At 38.6% G+C, this 15947-nt stretch overlaps 1 protein-coding gene across 6 annotated transcripts in view; it reads left to right on the top strand.

Moving 5' to 3' along the window:
- LOC122549313 (ras-related protein Ral-A) overlaps window positions 1-12548 on the top strand; it is a 52231-nt gene extending 39683 nt beyond the window's left edge. For all 6 annotated transcript variants that reach the window (XM_043688922.1, XM_043688921.1, XM_043688926.1 and 3 more), the window contains 2 exons: window positions 3021-3195; window positions 9519-12548. In XM_043688922.1, the coding sequence (XP_043544857.1) occupies window positions 3021-3195; window positions 9519-9641 (298 nt within the window). In that variant the 3' untranslated portion in view covers window positions 9642-12548. The remainder of the gene's footprint in view (window positions 1-3020; window positions 3196-9518) is intronic.
- The last annotated feature ends 3399 nt before the right edge of the window (window positions 12549-15947 follow it).

Raw genomic sequence — 15947 nt, 5'->3', positions numbered from 1 at the left:
AGGTTTTTATGGTTTGCATTTAATCTTTTAAGTCCTGTAAGATCCTTTGTGCTTCACTAGAAGTTTGAATTTTTATTATTTGCCTCTAGGAGGATTTTTTAAAATCCAGGATGGGAACTCTTAACTGTTTGACTTTTGGAAATTAATGTTTCCATTTGTTCAATATGTCAATATTGAATAACTTGCTAACAAATTATTGTTCATGTAACTGTGTAATCTTGGTCTTTTATATGGATTTTGCTGTAGCCTTAACACCATGTGGATTCTTTTAAAATTTGAAATGTGCCACTTTTTTCACTGAACAGCTGTTATGAATAAGTACTGTTTAATGCTGTTGATGACTGGGAGTAAGCAGTTAAAATTGGCATTTGGGCATAGCTGGACACATTTTTACATATCCATTCTATCTGGGATGGTACTTCTAATGGGTGGTTCTGGAGCAGTGTCCTAAGGCATTAAAGCTAAGGTGTTGGGCTTCTAGCTGTTGCTGTCCGCTGTGAAACTTGGCTTTTTTTTTGTAATCTCTCAAAGTAAATGTAATTAGCTGAAGACTGTAGCATGTACTTGGCACATCTAATTGAAATTAGATGCACACACTTTCTGCGCTTGCATGTTGGGCCCTACCATTGTTGAGGATGAGAATTTTGTCTTCTGTGTCTGCTCAATTGTCCACAATTTGAGGGTTTCAAAGCTTTGTGATCTCACTTGTAGAAACTTTTCACTATCTGTGCCTTGTTGCTGTTGCTTCTGTTTAGCATGTATGTGAAGGCGCTTCACTAGGTTAGCGTCTCATTTTCAGGTATGTCAGGTACTCTGGATTTATGAAGTTTGTAAAAGAACATGTTCAGTGTTTGCCTTCTGACTTGATTTGAGGTTTAAGAAATATGCAGCTTCTTTTAGTTACAGATTAAGTTTCCAATTCTGATGCACTCTCACTCAGCCATACAGCATGGAAACGGACCCTTTGATTCAATTAGTCCATGCCGGACATAATCCCAAACTAATCTTGTTCTGCCTGCTCCTGGCCGATATCCTTCCAAACCTTTTCTATTCCTGTCCTTGTTGAAATGTCATGTTGTAACTCTGCCTGCATCCACCAATTCATTGGAAACTTCATTGCACACGCAAACCACCCTTTTTTTTGGTTCTTAAAAATTACCCTTCATGTCTTTTTTAAATCTCTCTCCTCTATCTTACTGTCTCCCCTTGTCTTGAAATCTCCATCCTCAGGGAAAGGCCCCTACCATTAACTCTGCCTATACCCTTCAGATTTTATAAATCTCTAAGGTCACCTCAATGTCCTATGCTCCAGTGAAAAAGTCACAGCCTCTCCAACCTTTTTCTATAATTCAAAATTTCCATCCCAACAATGTCCTGGTAAATCTCTTCTGAGCTGCCTGTAGCGCAATATCCTTCCTTTAACAGGGTGGCCTGAAGTGGATTCTCCTTTTTGACCAGTTTTGAACTACTAAAATTTTATAAATTTTGCCTAGTTCAAGTACTACGCAACATGAGGAATGTGTCCTCTGTGTGAATTTTGGCCCTGGACTTGGCAAGAATTCTGTCATCACTGTTGCCATATCTATGTCGATTGGAGAGGATGAAGTCATGTAGGTTGTTCCCTTGTGTTGGTTCTGTCATTTCTCTTGATCCTACTAGTATAAACCATAGTTTTGTGAAATGGTGTGGTTTTCTTCAGTTTCTGTTACATTTTGTCTTAACTTTGTTGAGCAGCTTGCTTTTTCCACGAGTAATAACACTAGACTATCCATATCTGCAGCATCTGATAATCCTGTTTCTGGAGTTCTTCCATTCATGTACTGAAATTGAACTGTAAACTAAGTTGTAGGTGAATTTTGAGGGTTATTTCTGTTCTAATGGATAAATAATAGCCCTGATCATTATGACTTCAATTCTCTGTTGTATCCTCTGACTCTGCAAGGAACAAAGCTAGTAGTATTGTGTGTATTTCTAATTTTCTTCTGACTTATGTCGAATGACTTGTATTCATTGTATCCTTTTGTAGGAGTTAAGACAGTCCAGTTTATAGATCTCTAAACTAATGTCAGTACAGCTTTTTGACATAATACATGGGGGGGGGGTTTAATGTAAGTTAGAATTTTGCATCACTGATCCAATTTTCAAGGAAAGGAAACTTTTGTGATTATGTAATCTACTGCAGTTGTGCACTTTATAGCATTGACATTACTTTTAGTTGTAAGAAAATGAGTAGGCCTTGAAACCCAAAGAGCCTGTTTCACTACTCAATATTGTCATAGCTGATTTGCTAATTGTAGTTGTACTTGAATGCTAGCTGTCTATTCCTCATATGAATGCATTTGTCTCAACATTAAATGGGCATGAAACCTCTGCTTTGTTGTTCTTACTAATACATGTGTTGTCTATTCACTGAACATGTGTTCTTGCCACGTAATTGTCCTCTTCTCTCACATTCCCACTTTGTATTCTATACAAATTTGGATACAATACTGTCTCTTGTAAGCCTATACAGTAACATGGATAGGAAATAACTAAGCTACCATCATGAATCCTTGTACCATTCCACTAGTTACATAATAATATCTTTAATTACAGTAGCAATGCCTGCTAGATTCTTGGCTGGATTTATCAAATCACATGCACTTTCAGTCCACTTAGCCAGATGTTGGAGCTTTCAGGTGGTCCAGATTGACATAATAGACTGAGTTCATGTCACTTTTTTGCTTAGTTTTCTGCTTCTCAGCTGTTTATTTTTTAAATTTAATTTCCTACATGAAACTGTGTCTCTTCATTCAGAATGTATTGTGATCCTGTTAAGAGGATGGCATTGCAAGCCTCGAGTTGAAACATATTGTCATTAAAAAAAAATAAAAAATTCTGATAAATACCATATTCTCCAGAAGGCCATAATTCATTTAACCAACATTTTCCAATGACACATTTTGTCAAACTACAAGAGGAACAGACTTAAGATTCCATTAGAACGATTTTTAAAATATAGTAATTTGGACTTGTTCCAGGGAACAGATTCTTCGGGTAAAAGAGGATGAGAATGTTCCCTTTCTGCTTGTTGGCAATAAATCCGATTTGGAAGACAAACGACAAGTATCGGTGGATGAAGCAAAGAACAGAGCTGACCTATGGAGTGTGAATTATGTAGAAACATCTGCAAAAACAAGAGCCAATGTTGATAAGGTATCCCAATTTTAATTGAATGTAATACCTCTGGTGGTGTATACGGGTTCATTCATACTCTTTCAAATGTATCCCTTAAAATTTAAGTCTTTTTTTTTTGTTTCCTCTTGGAAAAATTTCCTTTCTCTGAATCATTAGTTGTGGCTTTGGTTAATAGCACATGAATATGATAGGTTGGTTAATTTGTGCTAAACTTTTGAAATTCATAGGATGTGGGTGTCACTAGCGAGGTTAGCATTTATTACCTGTCCCTAATTGCACAGAAGGCAGAATGCTGTGGGTGTGGAATCACGTGGGCTAGACCAAGTAAGGATGCCAGGTTCCTTCCCTATCGGACATTGGTGAGCCAGTGAGGTTTTTTTTAAACAATGATTCATGGTCATCAGACTCTAATTTCCAGAACATTACCTGTGTCTCTGGATTAACAGTCCAGTGATAATACCATAGGCCAATGCCTTCCCACTGAATTGCACAGAATGGGCCCTTTCTGAATTGGATTTAACTAGTGTGCAGTTTGCCATTGCCCAAGTATATTCATTACTTTTTGCTTTTGAAGACTGACGTTACTGGTTTTATTTTCCAAAAACAATTGTTGTCAAGAGATGTTAGATATTAGTGACTTGAAGGAAGAAAATGAATGTACTGCAGCCAAATTTGCTGGTTCAAAAATAGGTGGAAACACCAGCTGAGATGGATCCAAACATGATTGATAGTATGGTAACACAGATTTAAGTGAACAAAGTCTGGCAAATGGAGTATGATTGTGAGAAATTGAGTGTTCTCAATTTAAAAATCAACAAAGTAACAGTATATTACTCAAATGGAGAAAAAAACTGCAGAAAGCTGAAATACAAAAAAGGGATGTGGGAGACTTGCGCATGAAGCACAGGGTGAGTGCCCAGGTGCATCAGGTAATTGAGAAAGCTAATACAATGTTGGCCCACATTTTCATGAGGGTTGTAGAGTAGATTAGATTAGATTACATTACAGTGTGGAAACAGGCCCTTCGGCCCAACAAGTCCACACCGACCCGCCGAAGCGCAACCTACCCAAACCCCTACATTTACCCCTTACCTAACACTACGGGCAATTTAGCATGGCCAATTCACCTGACCTGCACATCTTTGGACTGTGGAAGGAAACCGGAGCACCCGGAGGAAACCCACGCAGACACGGGGAGAACGTGCAAACTCCACACAGTCAGTCGCCTGAGGCGGGAATTGAACCCGGGTCTCAGGCGCTGTGAGGCAGCAGTGCTAACCACTGTGCCACCGTGCCGCCCACCAAGTAGTCCAAGACTAGAAAAGTCTTATTGTGACTGTACATAAGAATGCTGAGAGACTACATCTGGAGTATAAAGTTAAAAATCACAACATCGGGTTATAGTCCAATAGGTTTAATTGGAAGAACTAGCTTTCGGAGCGCCGCTCCTTCAGGTGGTTGTGGAGGACACAATTGTAAGGCACACAAATAATAGCAAAAGTTTACAGTGTGATGTAACTGAAATTATACATTGAAAAATACCTTGATTGTCTGAGTTTTTCATCTGTTCAAATACCATGATAGTTTCACTTCTTTCATGAGCAAAGGCTAAACCGTTCAGTACTCTACTCACTGGAATTTAGAATGAGAGGTGATACTTAAGGGGCTTGACACTAAATGCTGAAATGGTTTACATGAAGTCTAGGGCCAGAATGCATAGTCTAAAAGGTGCCAATGTAAAACTGAGGAAGAACTACTTCTGAGGGTTGTTTTTGTCTCCCCCAAACTCTCTGGCAAGAAATTGCAGAGTCCTCATTATGTAACATCGATATACTTGATCAGTAGGTGAATCAAGAGTTACAGGGAAAGGGCAGGAAGGTGGATGTGCTCAATGTTAGATTAACCACGATCTCCAAATGGCAAAGCAGCTTCAAGTGGCTGAGTGACATATTCCTGACCTTTATGGTGGTTTGGTCTTCAACTGTTGAACTCTTTTGTCATTGAGAAGTCTTGGACACTTGTAAAAAGTATACCGGATCTAATCAAATGACTAAGGAATGTCACAGTACAAATATAACAATGGGTCCAAACAAATTTTCCATAAGGAAATATTTAAAAACTAGCCCATAACATTGCAGGCAATGGCCAACCTTGCATTGACACACACCAATTGAAATAAAATCAAAAGCATTTATCTTTAGATGATGGATCGTTTTTAACATAAAAGGAAATATAGGTAGAGAACCATGTAGATGGATTTGCTTAAACAGCATGGCTTGAATGGAATGTTAATACCTTTTTATCTTCAGTTCCTGATCATAATGAACAATTTCTTGTCCACAAGCATTTTCCCTTCTCCTGCTCCCACTCCCCAGCAAAAAGTCCTATATCTAAATGTACTATAAAGAAAATATTTGTTTTTAAATATTTCTGTACCTATATTTCCTTATGTTAAAAATGATCAGTCATCGAAAAAAATAATGCTTTTGGTTTTATTTCAATTGATGTGGGTGTCAATGCAAGGTTGGCCATTGTAGGCATGGCCAATGTTATGGGCTAGTTTTTAATATTTCATTGTGGAAAACTTGCTTGGACCCATTGTAATATTTGTACTGATATTCTTTAGTCACTTGATTAGATATGTAATAGTTTGAAGTTTCTAGACCCATTTTTCCTGTAGGCCTGCACTTTATCTCCTTGATTGTATGATTCCCTTTTGAAAGTCATATTTGATCCTACATCCTTCGTACTGAGGCTGTGCATTCCTGTTGTTCCTCACTTCAATCCATTGCTATGATTTGTATTGTGCACTCAAAGTAACAATCCTCACTAAGGGGAGATAGTGGCAGAATAGTATTGTCATTGGACTCATGATCGAGGACAATGCTCTGGAAATTAAATAAAAAATCAACTGACATTACTGGAGCAGTGTATACAAGGTGTAGAATTGTTAGGGATACTAAAGGCAAATATTGAGGTGCCAGATATTTTTCTCATTGAAACTAGCATTATGTGTTTAGGTTTGGATATTTTTCAATATATAAAAACACAACAAATGGCCTTGACATTTCTCTTAGCCCAGAGATATCTGTAAATGAGCCGTTCAAGGCTCTTGTCTAGTAATTCCTGCAGTGTAGAATTTACAATTACCTGAGATGAAGTCTCTTGGAGAAATTACCATGCTTAAGGTAGAAACAACATAGTATAAACAGAGACCGTGGAGGATGTAAATACTGTATATTCTACGTGACTCTCAATCCACTAATGGTTCACAGCTAGCAGATCAGGTCTATGCTGTGCAGTAGCAACTGCTGGGAAATTAAACATCTAACATGAGATGGAGGGTCTATATCCCTATCACCAGTGGACAGCCTAGCAGGTAGTGTTAAAACAGAGCTGAGGTACTTGCATCATCTTTGGCCAGAGTGCCAAGTGAATGATCCATCTCTGTCACTTCTGGAGATCCTCAGCATTACACAGAGGGCACAGTGGATTAGCACTGTTGCCTCACAGCGCCAGGACATGGGTTCAATTCCAGCCTCTGGCAACTGTTTATCTGTATGGAATTTGTACATTCTCCTCATGTCTGCATGGGTTTCGTCCCACAATCCAAAGATGTGCATGTCAGGTGAATTGGTCATGCTAAATTGCATTTAGTTAGGTATGTTAGTCAGTGGTAAATATAGAGTAGGGGAATGGGTCTGGGTGGGTTACTCTTTGGAGGGCTGGTGTGGACTTGTTGGACAAAATAGGCTGTTTCCATACTGTAGGGAATCTAATTTAATCTACATATGTTGGTCTTTTTGACCAGTTTGACTCATTAATATGCTCAGCCCTGCCAATATTCCAGCAAGAGTTCTGAAGATCTGTGTCCCACTGCTGTACTCCCAGCCAAGCTATTTTCCCCATTTTAATATCTCTCACCTCTTGACTATGTGGGACTTGAACCTGGGCTTCCTGGTCTAGAGTTGGGGACATTGTGCTACAAGAGCCCTACCCTAAATTTTCTTTTTTAGAAAGATTTTTAAAAAGTTTGACTATTTTCTAACTAGTTCTGAACAGGTTGATATTATATACCCCTGCTGCAGGTGAGACTTAAATCTGGACCTTCTGGCCCACGTATAGGGACGTTACTATTCTGCCACTAGGGCACGTAGCCAAGCTTTTTTTTTCAGTCACACCTAGCAGATAAGATTGGTCATGTGGGTCAATCATTTCAGACCCAGGAGCATCATTGCTGCAGTTCCTCACTAGTAGCAACTGAGGCCATACTGCTGCTTGGCAATGTGCTTTAATCAGCGAACAGTGTTCAGATTATTTATGATTCAGTTGCTGGAACAGTCCATCTCTATCTGGAGCAAATTCCAGGCTCTGAATTATTGGCAAGTAAATTTTTGCCATGCAAATTTTAGACTATGATCATATACATTAATGAATCAAGCTACCCTTGATATTCAATGACCTTACCATTACTGAATCCCCAGGAAGTTGATAGTGGGGGATTCTATTGACTAGAAATGGAACTGGACAGCCATACCAATAAGTAGCAACAGCAGCAGGCCAGAGGCTAGGAATTCTGCGAGTGCCCATCCCTAATGGCTGCCCAACAACTACAAGGCACAAGTTAGGAATACTGTCCATTTTGTTGGTTTCTGCTCTGAATATGTAGAGCCCAACACTATCCAGGACAGAACTTGATTGGCACACCCATCAACTGCCTTCAACATTGACTTTTTTTTAATCAGTGTGTTCTCTGCAAAATACCCTGCAGTAATTCACCATGAATTCTTAGCACCTTTTCAAACTTGTGACCTGTACCATGTGAATGGACTAGGGCAGTAGATGCATGTGAAGACCAAACTTCCAATTCCCCTTTAAGTGACACACCATCCTGTCATGACAGTGTGAATAGATGAAATTCTGGGACTCCCTAACAACTGTGGTTGTCCCTACACTGCAGACTGTAGTGGTTAAAAATGGCAGCTCAGCAAAACCATAAGGCAATTGGGTTTGGGTGATATGTTGGGCTAGCCAGCAACACCACCCCATGTACAAAGAAAAAAGATGCTCTCTCAAACCTTTTTCTGTCATTAACTGCAATCATGCTTGATCTGTGACCAAACTTCATTCACTCACCTTTTGATACCTTGGTCAACAAATATTGATTTTTTTTAAAAAAATGTCCTTTAAAGATGATCTACTGTTTGTGGAGGTATTTCAAATGTCTGTTACTTCCTTTGCATGTAGAAGTGTTTATGACACTCAGCTTTTGCATCATTCCTGTACACTCCCCTTTGGCAGCCTGGATGCCCAGGCCAGTGGAAATACCTTGTGTTACATTACTCCTTAAAGCTTGATCAAATCATCCTGTGGCTTTTCATGTTACAGGAAATAAGTCAAGATCAAACAAATTAGTTTTGTGTCCAGTTATCATTCTGTGCTACATTTCTTTCAAGATTTTTATACCCCCTAAAGGATGGGGCCCAAAGCTGTTCAGTATTCCAGGTGTGATCTAATCAGTGCATTGTCAAGATGAATCATGATTGCTACCCTGTTCCTATAGATGTAAAGGCTGTGTACTGTTCTTTTATGCATTTTCTGTACTTGTAGTATTTAATGATCTCTGTGCCTGTACTTCTAAGTTTCTTTGCAACTCCACTGATTTCAACTTGTATCACTAAACAAGTATCCTATCCATTTTGCAACCAATATAGATAACTTCACATTTGTCTGCGCTGAAATTCATTTGTTACGATCATCCCCTAATATTGAATAAATAGTAGATTTGTTTCAGTTTGGCTGTTGGAAAATTTTGGTTATGGGGCTTGCTAACCTTAAGCTATTAACTAATATTGTCAATAGTTGAGGGCCCAATACAAATCCTCGTGGGACACCACTCCTCATAATCTGCAAAGTGGAGTAACTGTTCACTATCCTTTGTCAGTGAGGCAAATAACAGGTCAATAATTTACTTTCGGTTTCCAACTTGCATTTGTATAACATCTTGAACGTAGACACAATACCAAGATGTTTTTGTTGTCAACATTGGAGCTGACATTGGTGCTCCTGAAATCTGGACTTGCCACCTCACACATCATGGGTGCAACTTTCCTTATTTTGTACAAATATTTTAAATCTTAAACAAACAAACATGGAAAATTCCTTGCAGTTTGTTTTAAACTGTGCAAATGTGTGACATGCATTCAATTTCTTTTTTGGCTATGCATAACTTTCAAGTATTACCCTGTTTAGTTCAGTGTCTTTCATTTCAAATGTCAAACTTTTTACATGTCACATTGTCCTTCTATGTACAATTTATTGACCTTTTTCTTTCCTTGTAGGTTTTCTTTGACTTGATGAGGGAAATACGTGCAAGAAAAATGGAAGATAGTAAAGAGAAGAATGGAAAGAAGAAACGGAAAAGCATAGCAAAAAGGATCCGGGAAAGATGTTGCATTTTATAAACTCTGCAGACCAAACAATTTTAGAAGTTTAAGCATACTAAGTATCTCATTTCATTCACTGTCCTTCAAAGTGATTGAAGGTACACTATTGTTTTACACATTCTGGTTTCAGAGCATGAATTGAAGCCAACTTGAGGACACAATTGATCAGGAGGTTTTAATGTGAATCCGAAGCATTGCTTTTCTTTTGCGATGTCAAGTGGTATCTGGGCTTCAGATTTCAATTTTTTTAATGTAAAATACCATTGGCCGTTTCTTTGGGTTAATCATTTCAGTCGTCACTTAAATTGCAGTGAAAACTGGTAACTCACTTCTCTCGCAAGGCAAAGCACTTAGTCCAGATTCAAAACGTGATTTAACAATCAGCATTTGTAGATTCCTATAAGAGCTTTTCGTTTTTCTCTGGTAAAAACCAGAGCTGAAGTGTACTGCTATTTGGAAGATAACTAGTTTGCGTCTCACAGAACTTTATCTTGCTGGATTTGCTCTTTCCTTTCGAGGAAAAAATACTGTCTACTTGTAAGCTGAGTAGGTTGCACTGGTTTTTCACCACTGAATTTTCTAAAATACTTGCTGTTAATAACAGCACTCATTTTTGACCCATTGCAAGCTGAGATAAAACTTACTGCATTGATGGTTTAAAAATCTTAAGTATTAAGAGCAACCTGTAAAATTTAAGTGTTTTCCTTCTAAATGAGCTTACTTGGGTTTTTGGCAGCTCCAACTGGCCGCTTAGCATTTGTTTTGCCTTTTTATGAATGCTAGTTATTGTAGCATTGCCAGTAAACTTAGACTATTGGTGCCATGAATTTCTAATGTTACCTGTTAGTCAAACTATACTTCCAACAGTAGAGTGTACAGCAGCTTGTTTACGTCCCAGTGTCACTCTCTGATATTTGCTACATTGAAATTAAATAGGGAAAATTCCATGTGCCTGTGGTGTCATTACTTTCCTCCCTACAATGTTCTAAACCAGTTTTAGTATGAGTAAAAAGGTGTGGGATATTTAAATAATTAAGCCTAATTCCTCAACAATAAATTACTCCTGTTGTTGCTGTACTAAATAACAGGAATGCATGCTGTTTTAAGCTTGCAGTTTTGTTAATTGGAGTAAAACTGGAATTCTCATGAAGTTTCATTTTTGACTTAATGTTGAGTTACTCAAGCAGTAGTCAGTAGTTTTGCTTTGCTGTTGGCAGATTGAGCACTTGACATCTCTTTCAGCCCCCTGGAATTTAATAAACTTGTTTTGGTCTTGAGAGAGAAGTTTGGGAAGCTTGACCATGAAACTACCTGGGTTAAATTATGATCTCCAATTATTAGATTGCAAATAGTTGTGTATTATATCTACACAAGTGAATGGGTTAGTTTTTTTCCTTTTAGTCACAGATAGGATTTGATCATATTAGTCTTTGATTTCAATGAGCCCCCTACTACTTATGGCCTCTTGAGAAGCTTGCACCTGCTGTGACAGCCCATATAAGGTAGACACCTTGGGGCAATTTTAACGCAACACGCTCACTAGAAACTGATCAAACGTAATATTGGTTTTACTCCCCTCCCAATGGAAGGAAATGTCAGTGGTGAGTAGCAATTGTGTGGTGCAAAATTAGTGTTCCATCTGATTCTGTGGGTTTCCTGTAAAGCAGGTTAGGTTAAATTATCTTCCCAAACTGAGAAACAGAAGGTGGACTCTGTCAGCATGGGATTCCTGAAATTTATGATCAGTTGGGATGAACATGAGTTACTCAGATGTAACAAATTTTGATTATGACTGTAATAGGATGGGGAAAAATTGGGATTCTGTTTGCTAATGTGCTAGACCTGCATGTAGATGGATTTCACTGTATTTGTCATATCAAAGTAATTGTAAGTGGCATTTTGAGGCAGATTCTGGCTTTTCAAATGAGGCACTAATGCACAATAAATACACATGCATATCAAGCCAGGCTGTACAGTAGAAAAGCAGTGTAAAACTTGTAAATAGAAACTTGTCTGAAAATGCCTTAATTTAAAAGCTTTACAGGTTACATCCATCAGGAGTGTGGCAAATGAATTATGCAGACAAAACTGCAAAGAACGTCTTACTGTAATCCTGTAAAATGTGCCATATTTTGGGTCTAATAGCCCAGAACACAATTCAGTTGACTTGATATTTGGGGCTACCATCTTCAGAATTATGCATTTTGGTTCAAATAGTTAAACTTCTTTTTGTAACGTATGTGTTGTCCTTCAAATTATAGTACCCAGCCTACAAGGAGATTAGTGGGAAAATGAAAGAATGAAGATTGGAACTGTTGGGTTTAGAAATCCCCACCAACCAGCCAATGTATTCCCTTTTCTATTGGCTGAAGTTTACTGACACAAGGAATTGAGACATGTTCAAAAAAGCTGTTTGGATTCTTTAACAGTTTCAAAGGAATGCCAGGATGACACCACTAAATCTGAAGTGCTGGGAACCTAGAATGTATCTCATATACAGTAATTTGTTCTGTCGTTTTTTTTTATTTAGGAGCATTGTTTGAATTTTGTCATGTTTTAAACTTTTTATTGTTGTGTATTTGAAAGTAGGAGCTATTTCCACTGTATAGAATTGAGGGATGCCATGGAGAATTGCTGCAAGGTATATGAATCTTGTTTTGAGCATAAGCAATTTGGACACTTTTTTTTTTATAAAATATTTTGTGTGAACAGTGCATAGCAGTGAAATTTGTATAGCAGTGTGAATTATAAGAATGAAAATAATTCTAACCACTAACATTTAGACTTGCAGTATATGTGAAGCCTGGGTATTATGGTGTTATGAAGCTGAAAAACACAAGTGTTAAAAGCTGATGCCCTTGCCCATAAAACATTTTAATTGTATGTTGAACCATTACAAAATAAAATAACACTTTTTTTACAGCATTGTGTTGTAGGCTAAACTTCTCTTTAAATCATGGAGTAATACACTCTCTTTTTCAATCCGTGATCTACCTAAATGATCAAACTTAACTACCACAAAATATCCTCCATTAAAAACTGACCTGAGGAATTTTAGCTTCGAGATCTGATCCCTGCACTTAAGTGTAAAATCAAGGTGTGCTTATTTCAGTAAGGTGGATAGAGGATAATGCAGTCACATCCTTGAATCTAGAGTACAAAATGTTTATTATAGCAAATTTTGTGAACAAGGTTTGATCGCAAATGAAGAAGGTCCCTAATGAAGGGAAGGAATGGGATAAACTTACATCTTTATATGAAATTTGAATTTTATTTATGATGGTGACGTTTTTAAGAATACAAGTCTTTGGTGACCAAAGTGACAATTTGAGTATCATCTGGGGGTGTAATTGGCATCAAAATCGTTAATAGAATGAACCACATGGAAAACCATAAGTGGACGTCAGTCGGAACAGTGAAGTTGAACGACTTCCATAATTGTCTTGTTAGAAGGGTAGAACCATTTTTTTTGGTTATAAACAAGTGAGTAACCACGAAAGAACCCATGAATTGGAAAATAAATAAAATGTAAAATGGTCAGGTTTTGGAGAGGATATTCAAAATTGAGGAATCAACAAATGCAGAAATAATCTGCAATATAGAGAATGGAAGAACAGACTGGATCCAGAGTTCTGGATCATTTGAGATTACAGTTTAGGAATACTGAGACAAGGAATCATTAGCGCACAACTTTTCATTACATAATAAAGGATCTCTATCCCCCACAGAAAACCCAAAGCTTGCTTGAGCAAGACTGTATTAAATATAACTTAAATCTAACAGGGTCCAAAACTTGTCAGTTATTTTACTTTCATTTTATAAGACAGAACTTTAATGTAGCTCTAAGTGACATGTTAAGACTTTGTCTTCCAGTCATCAGAACAAACACATGCCAAATTTCAGATAATATATACCACAGGAGAAAAGGGTGCTGAGTGACACAATCTTGGGTAATTCAAAAACTTGCAAGGCTTGAATATATATTCCTCTTTATTCATTGAAGGTTGCAGTTTCCACATCTGAAAAATGGTCTGTTCTACACCATTCTCCTAGAAAAGCAAATTTTTCAATTCTCGAGTTAAATAAGCCATTTCGTATTGCTGCCCATGCTGTGGGTATGGGATGGTATTTTGCATTAACAGGATCTCGCATTTGCATGAGAATTGTTCTGCCATCACGCAATGATACACAATGCTGCTCAAATGTCCATACGAGTATGACACCAGGATTTTAAAAAATCATTCATGGAATGTGGGTGTTGCTGGCTGACCAGCATTTATTGCCCATCCCCAGTTGCCCTTAAGGTGGTGATGCAACAGCTCAAGGCAGTTCAGTCCACATGCTGAACGTTGACCCATAATGCCTTGTGGGTGGGAGTTCCAGGAACTTGAGCAAGTGACACTGAAGGAATGGTGACAAACTTCCAATTCAGGATGGTGAGTGGAGGGGGACTTGCAGGTGTTGGTGTTCCCATGTATTTGCTGCCCTTGTCGTCCTCGGATGGAAGTGGTCACAGGTTTGGATGGTACTATCTAAGGGTCTTTTGAATTTTTGCAGTGCATCTTGTGAAAGCAGCAGTGTGTACTACAGAATGCAGGTCGTGGAGATAGTGGATGCTTGTGGATGTGGCACTGATCAAGTGGGCTGCTTTATCTTGGTGTTGAGCTTTAAGTGTTGCTGGAGTTGCATCCATCCAGGCAAGTGGAGTATTCCATCACATTCCTGACTTGTCGATACTGGACGTGCTTTGGGGAATTGGGTGAATTTCTTGCTGTCACTTTTCTTGCTTCTGGCCTACTGTAGTAACCACTGGTTTGTGGTGAGTCTAGTTGACTTTGTGGCCAATGGTAACCTTGAAGGAGGTTGAGTGATGGTAACACTGAATGTCCAGGGTGGTAGTTAAATTGTCTTTCATTAAAGATGGTCATAGCCTGGCATTTGTGTGGCATCAAATTACTTGCTACTTGTCCTCCCAAGCCTTGTCATTGTTTGGGTCTTGTTGCAATTGATCGTGGATTGCTTCGGTGTCTGACGAGTCTCAAAAGTTGTTGAACGTTCTCCAATGATTGCACGTCCTCAGTTCTGACCTTATGATGGAGGGAAGATCTTGAAGCAGCTGAAGAAAGTTGGGTCGGATCTCGGATACTATTGTGTGGATCTTCTGCAGAGACATCCTACAGCTGATATGACTGACCTCCAATAATCCATGATCATCATGCTGTGTCTGGTATAACTCCAATCAAAAGAGACTTTGCCCCCTCTGATTTCAATTTTGTTAGGGCTGCTTGATGTTGATTATGTCCTTGAAGTCAAAAGCTGTTTTATTCATCTCATCTCTGGTATTCATTATTTTTTGTCCATGTTTGAACAAAAGCTGTAATGAGGTCAGGAACTAAGTGGATCTGGCAGAACCCAAACTGGGAGTTACTGTGCAATTATTGACCAGATTTAGCTTGATGGAGTTTTTGATAATATGTTCCATCATTTTGAGTAGATTGATTTGGAACAGTAATTGGTTGGGTTAGATTTGTCCTGATTTTGGTTTACAGAACATAACTGAGCAAGTTTTCACATTGCTGGGTAGATGCAGTTATAACTGCACTAGAAGAACTTGGCTAGGGGAGCAATAAGTGCTGGAGCACAAGTCTTCAGTACTATTGCTGGAATGTTGTAGGGCCCGTAGCCATGGCAGGAACCAGTGCCCCCAACAATTTCTTGATATCACATGTGGTGAATCGAACTGGCTGAAGGCTGTATCTGTTCTGAGGAACCACTGGCGGAGGCAGAGATGGATCACTCACTTCTGGCTGAAGATTGCTGTGAATGTTCAGCCTTTTCATCATTAGTTGTTATGGGCTGTATCATCATTGAGAAGAGGATATTTATAAAGATTTCTCCTCCCAGTGAATTGCTTAATTGTTTTCTACCATTCACAACTATCTGTGGCAGGACTGCAGAACATAAATGATCAGTTGGTTCTGGGATGCTTAGGTCCTGCTTGCTGTTTGGCACCCAAGTAGTCCTATTTGGTAGCTTGGTCATTTTGCCACCTCATTTTCAGGTATTTCTGGTGCTCCTGGCATGTCATCTTGAACACTATTGAACCAGGGTTGATTCCTGACTTGATGATAATGGTTGAGTGGGGGATATGCTGAGGCATGAGATTGCAGATTGAGCCATCAACAGCAGAACTCCAGCACACAGTGCCTCATGGATGACCAGGCTTGAGTTGCTGGATCTGTTCAGTCTGTCACATTTAGTACAGCGATAGTAGTCAGTGTGAAGGCAGGTCTCTTATCTTCATTTAAGACTGTGTGTATTGGT

This window comes from Chiloscyllium plagiosum, chromosome 4 (assembly GCF_004010195.1).
Source record: "Chiloscyllium plagiosum isolate BGI_BamShark_2017 chromosome 4, ASM401019v2, whole genome shotgun sequence".
Lineage (NCBI taxonomy): Eukaryota > Metazoa > Chordata > Chondrichthyes > Orectolobiformes > Hemiscylliidae > Chiloscyllium > Chiloscyllium plagiosum.
The sequence above is the reverse complement of the archived record's forward strand: the minus strand, read 5'-3'. Positions and strand labels throughout refer to the sequence as shown.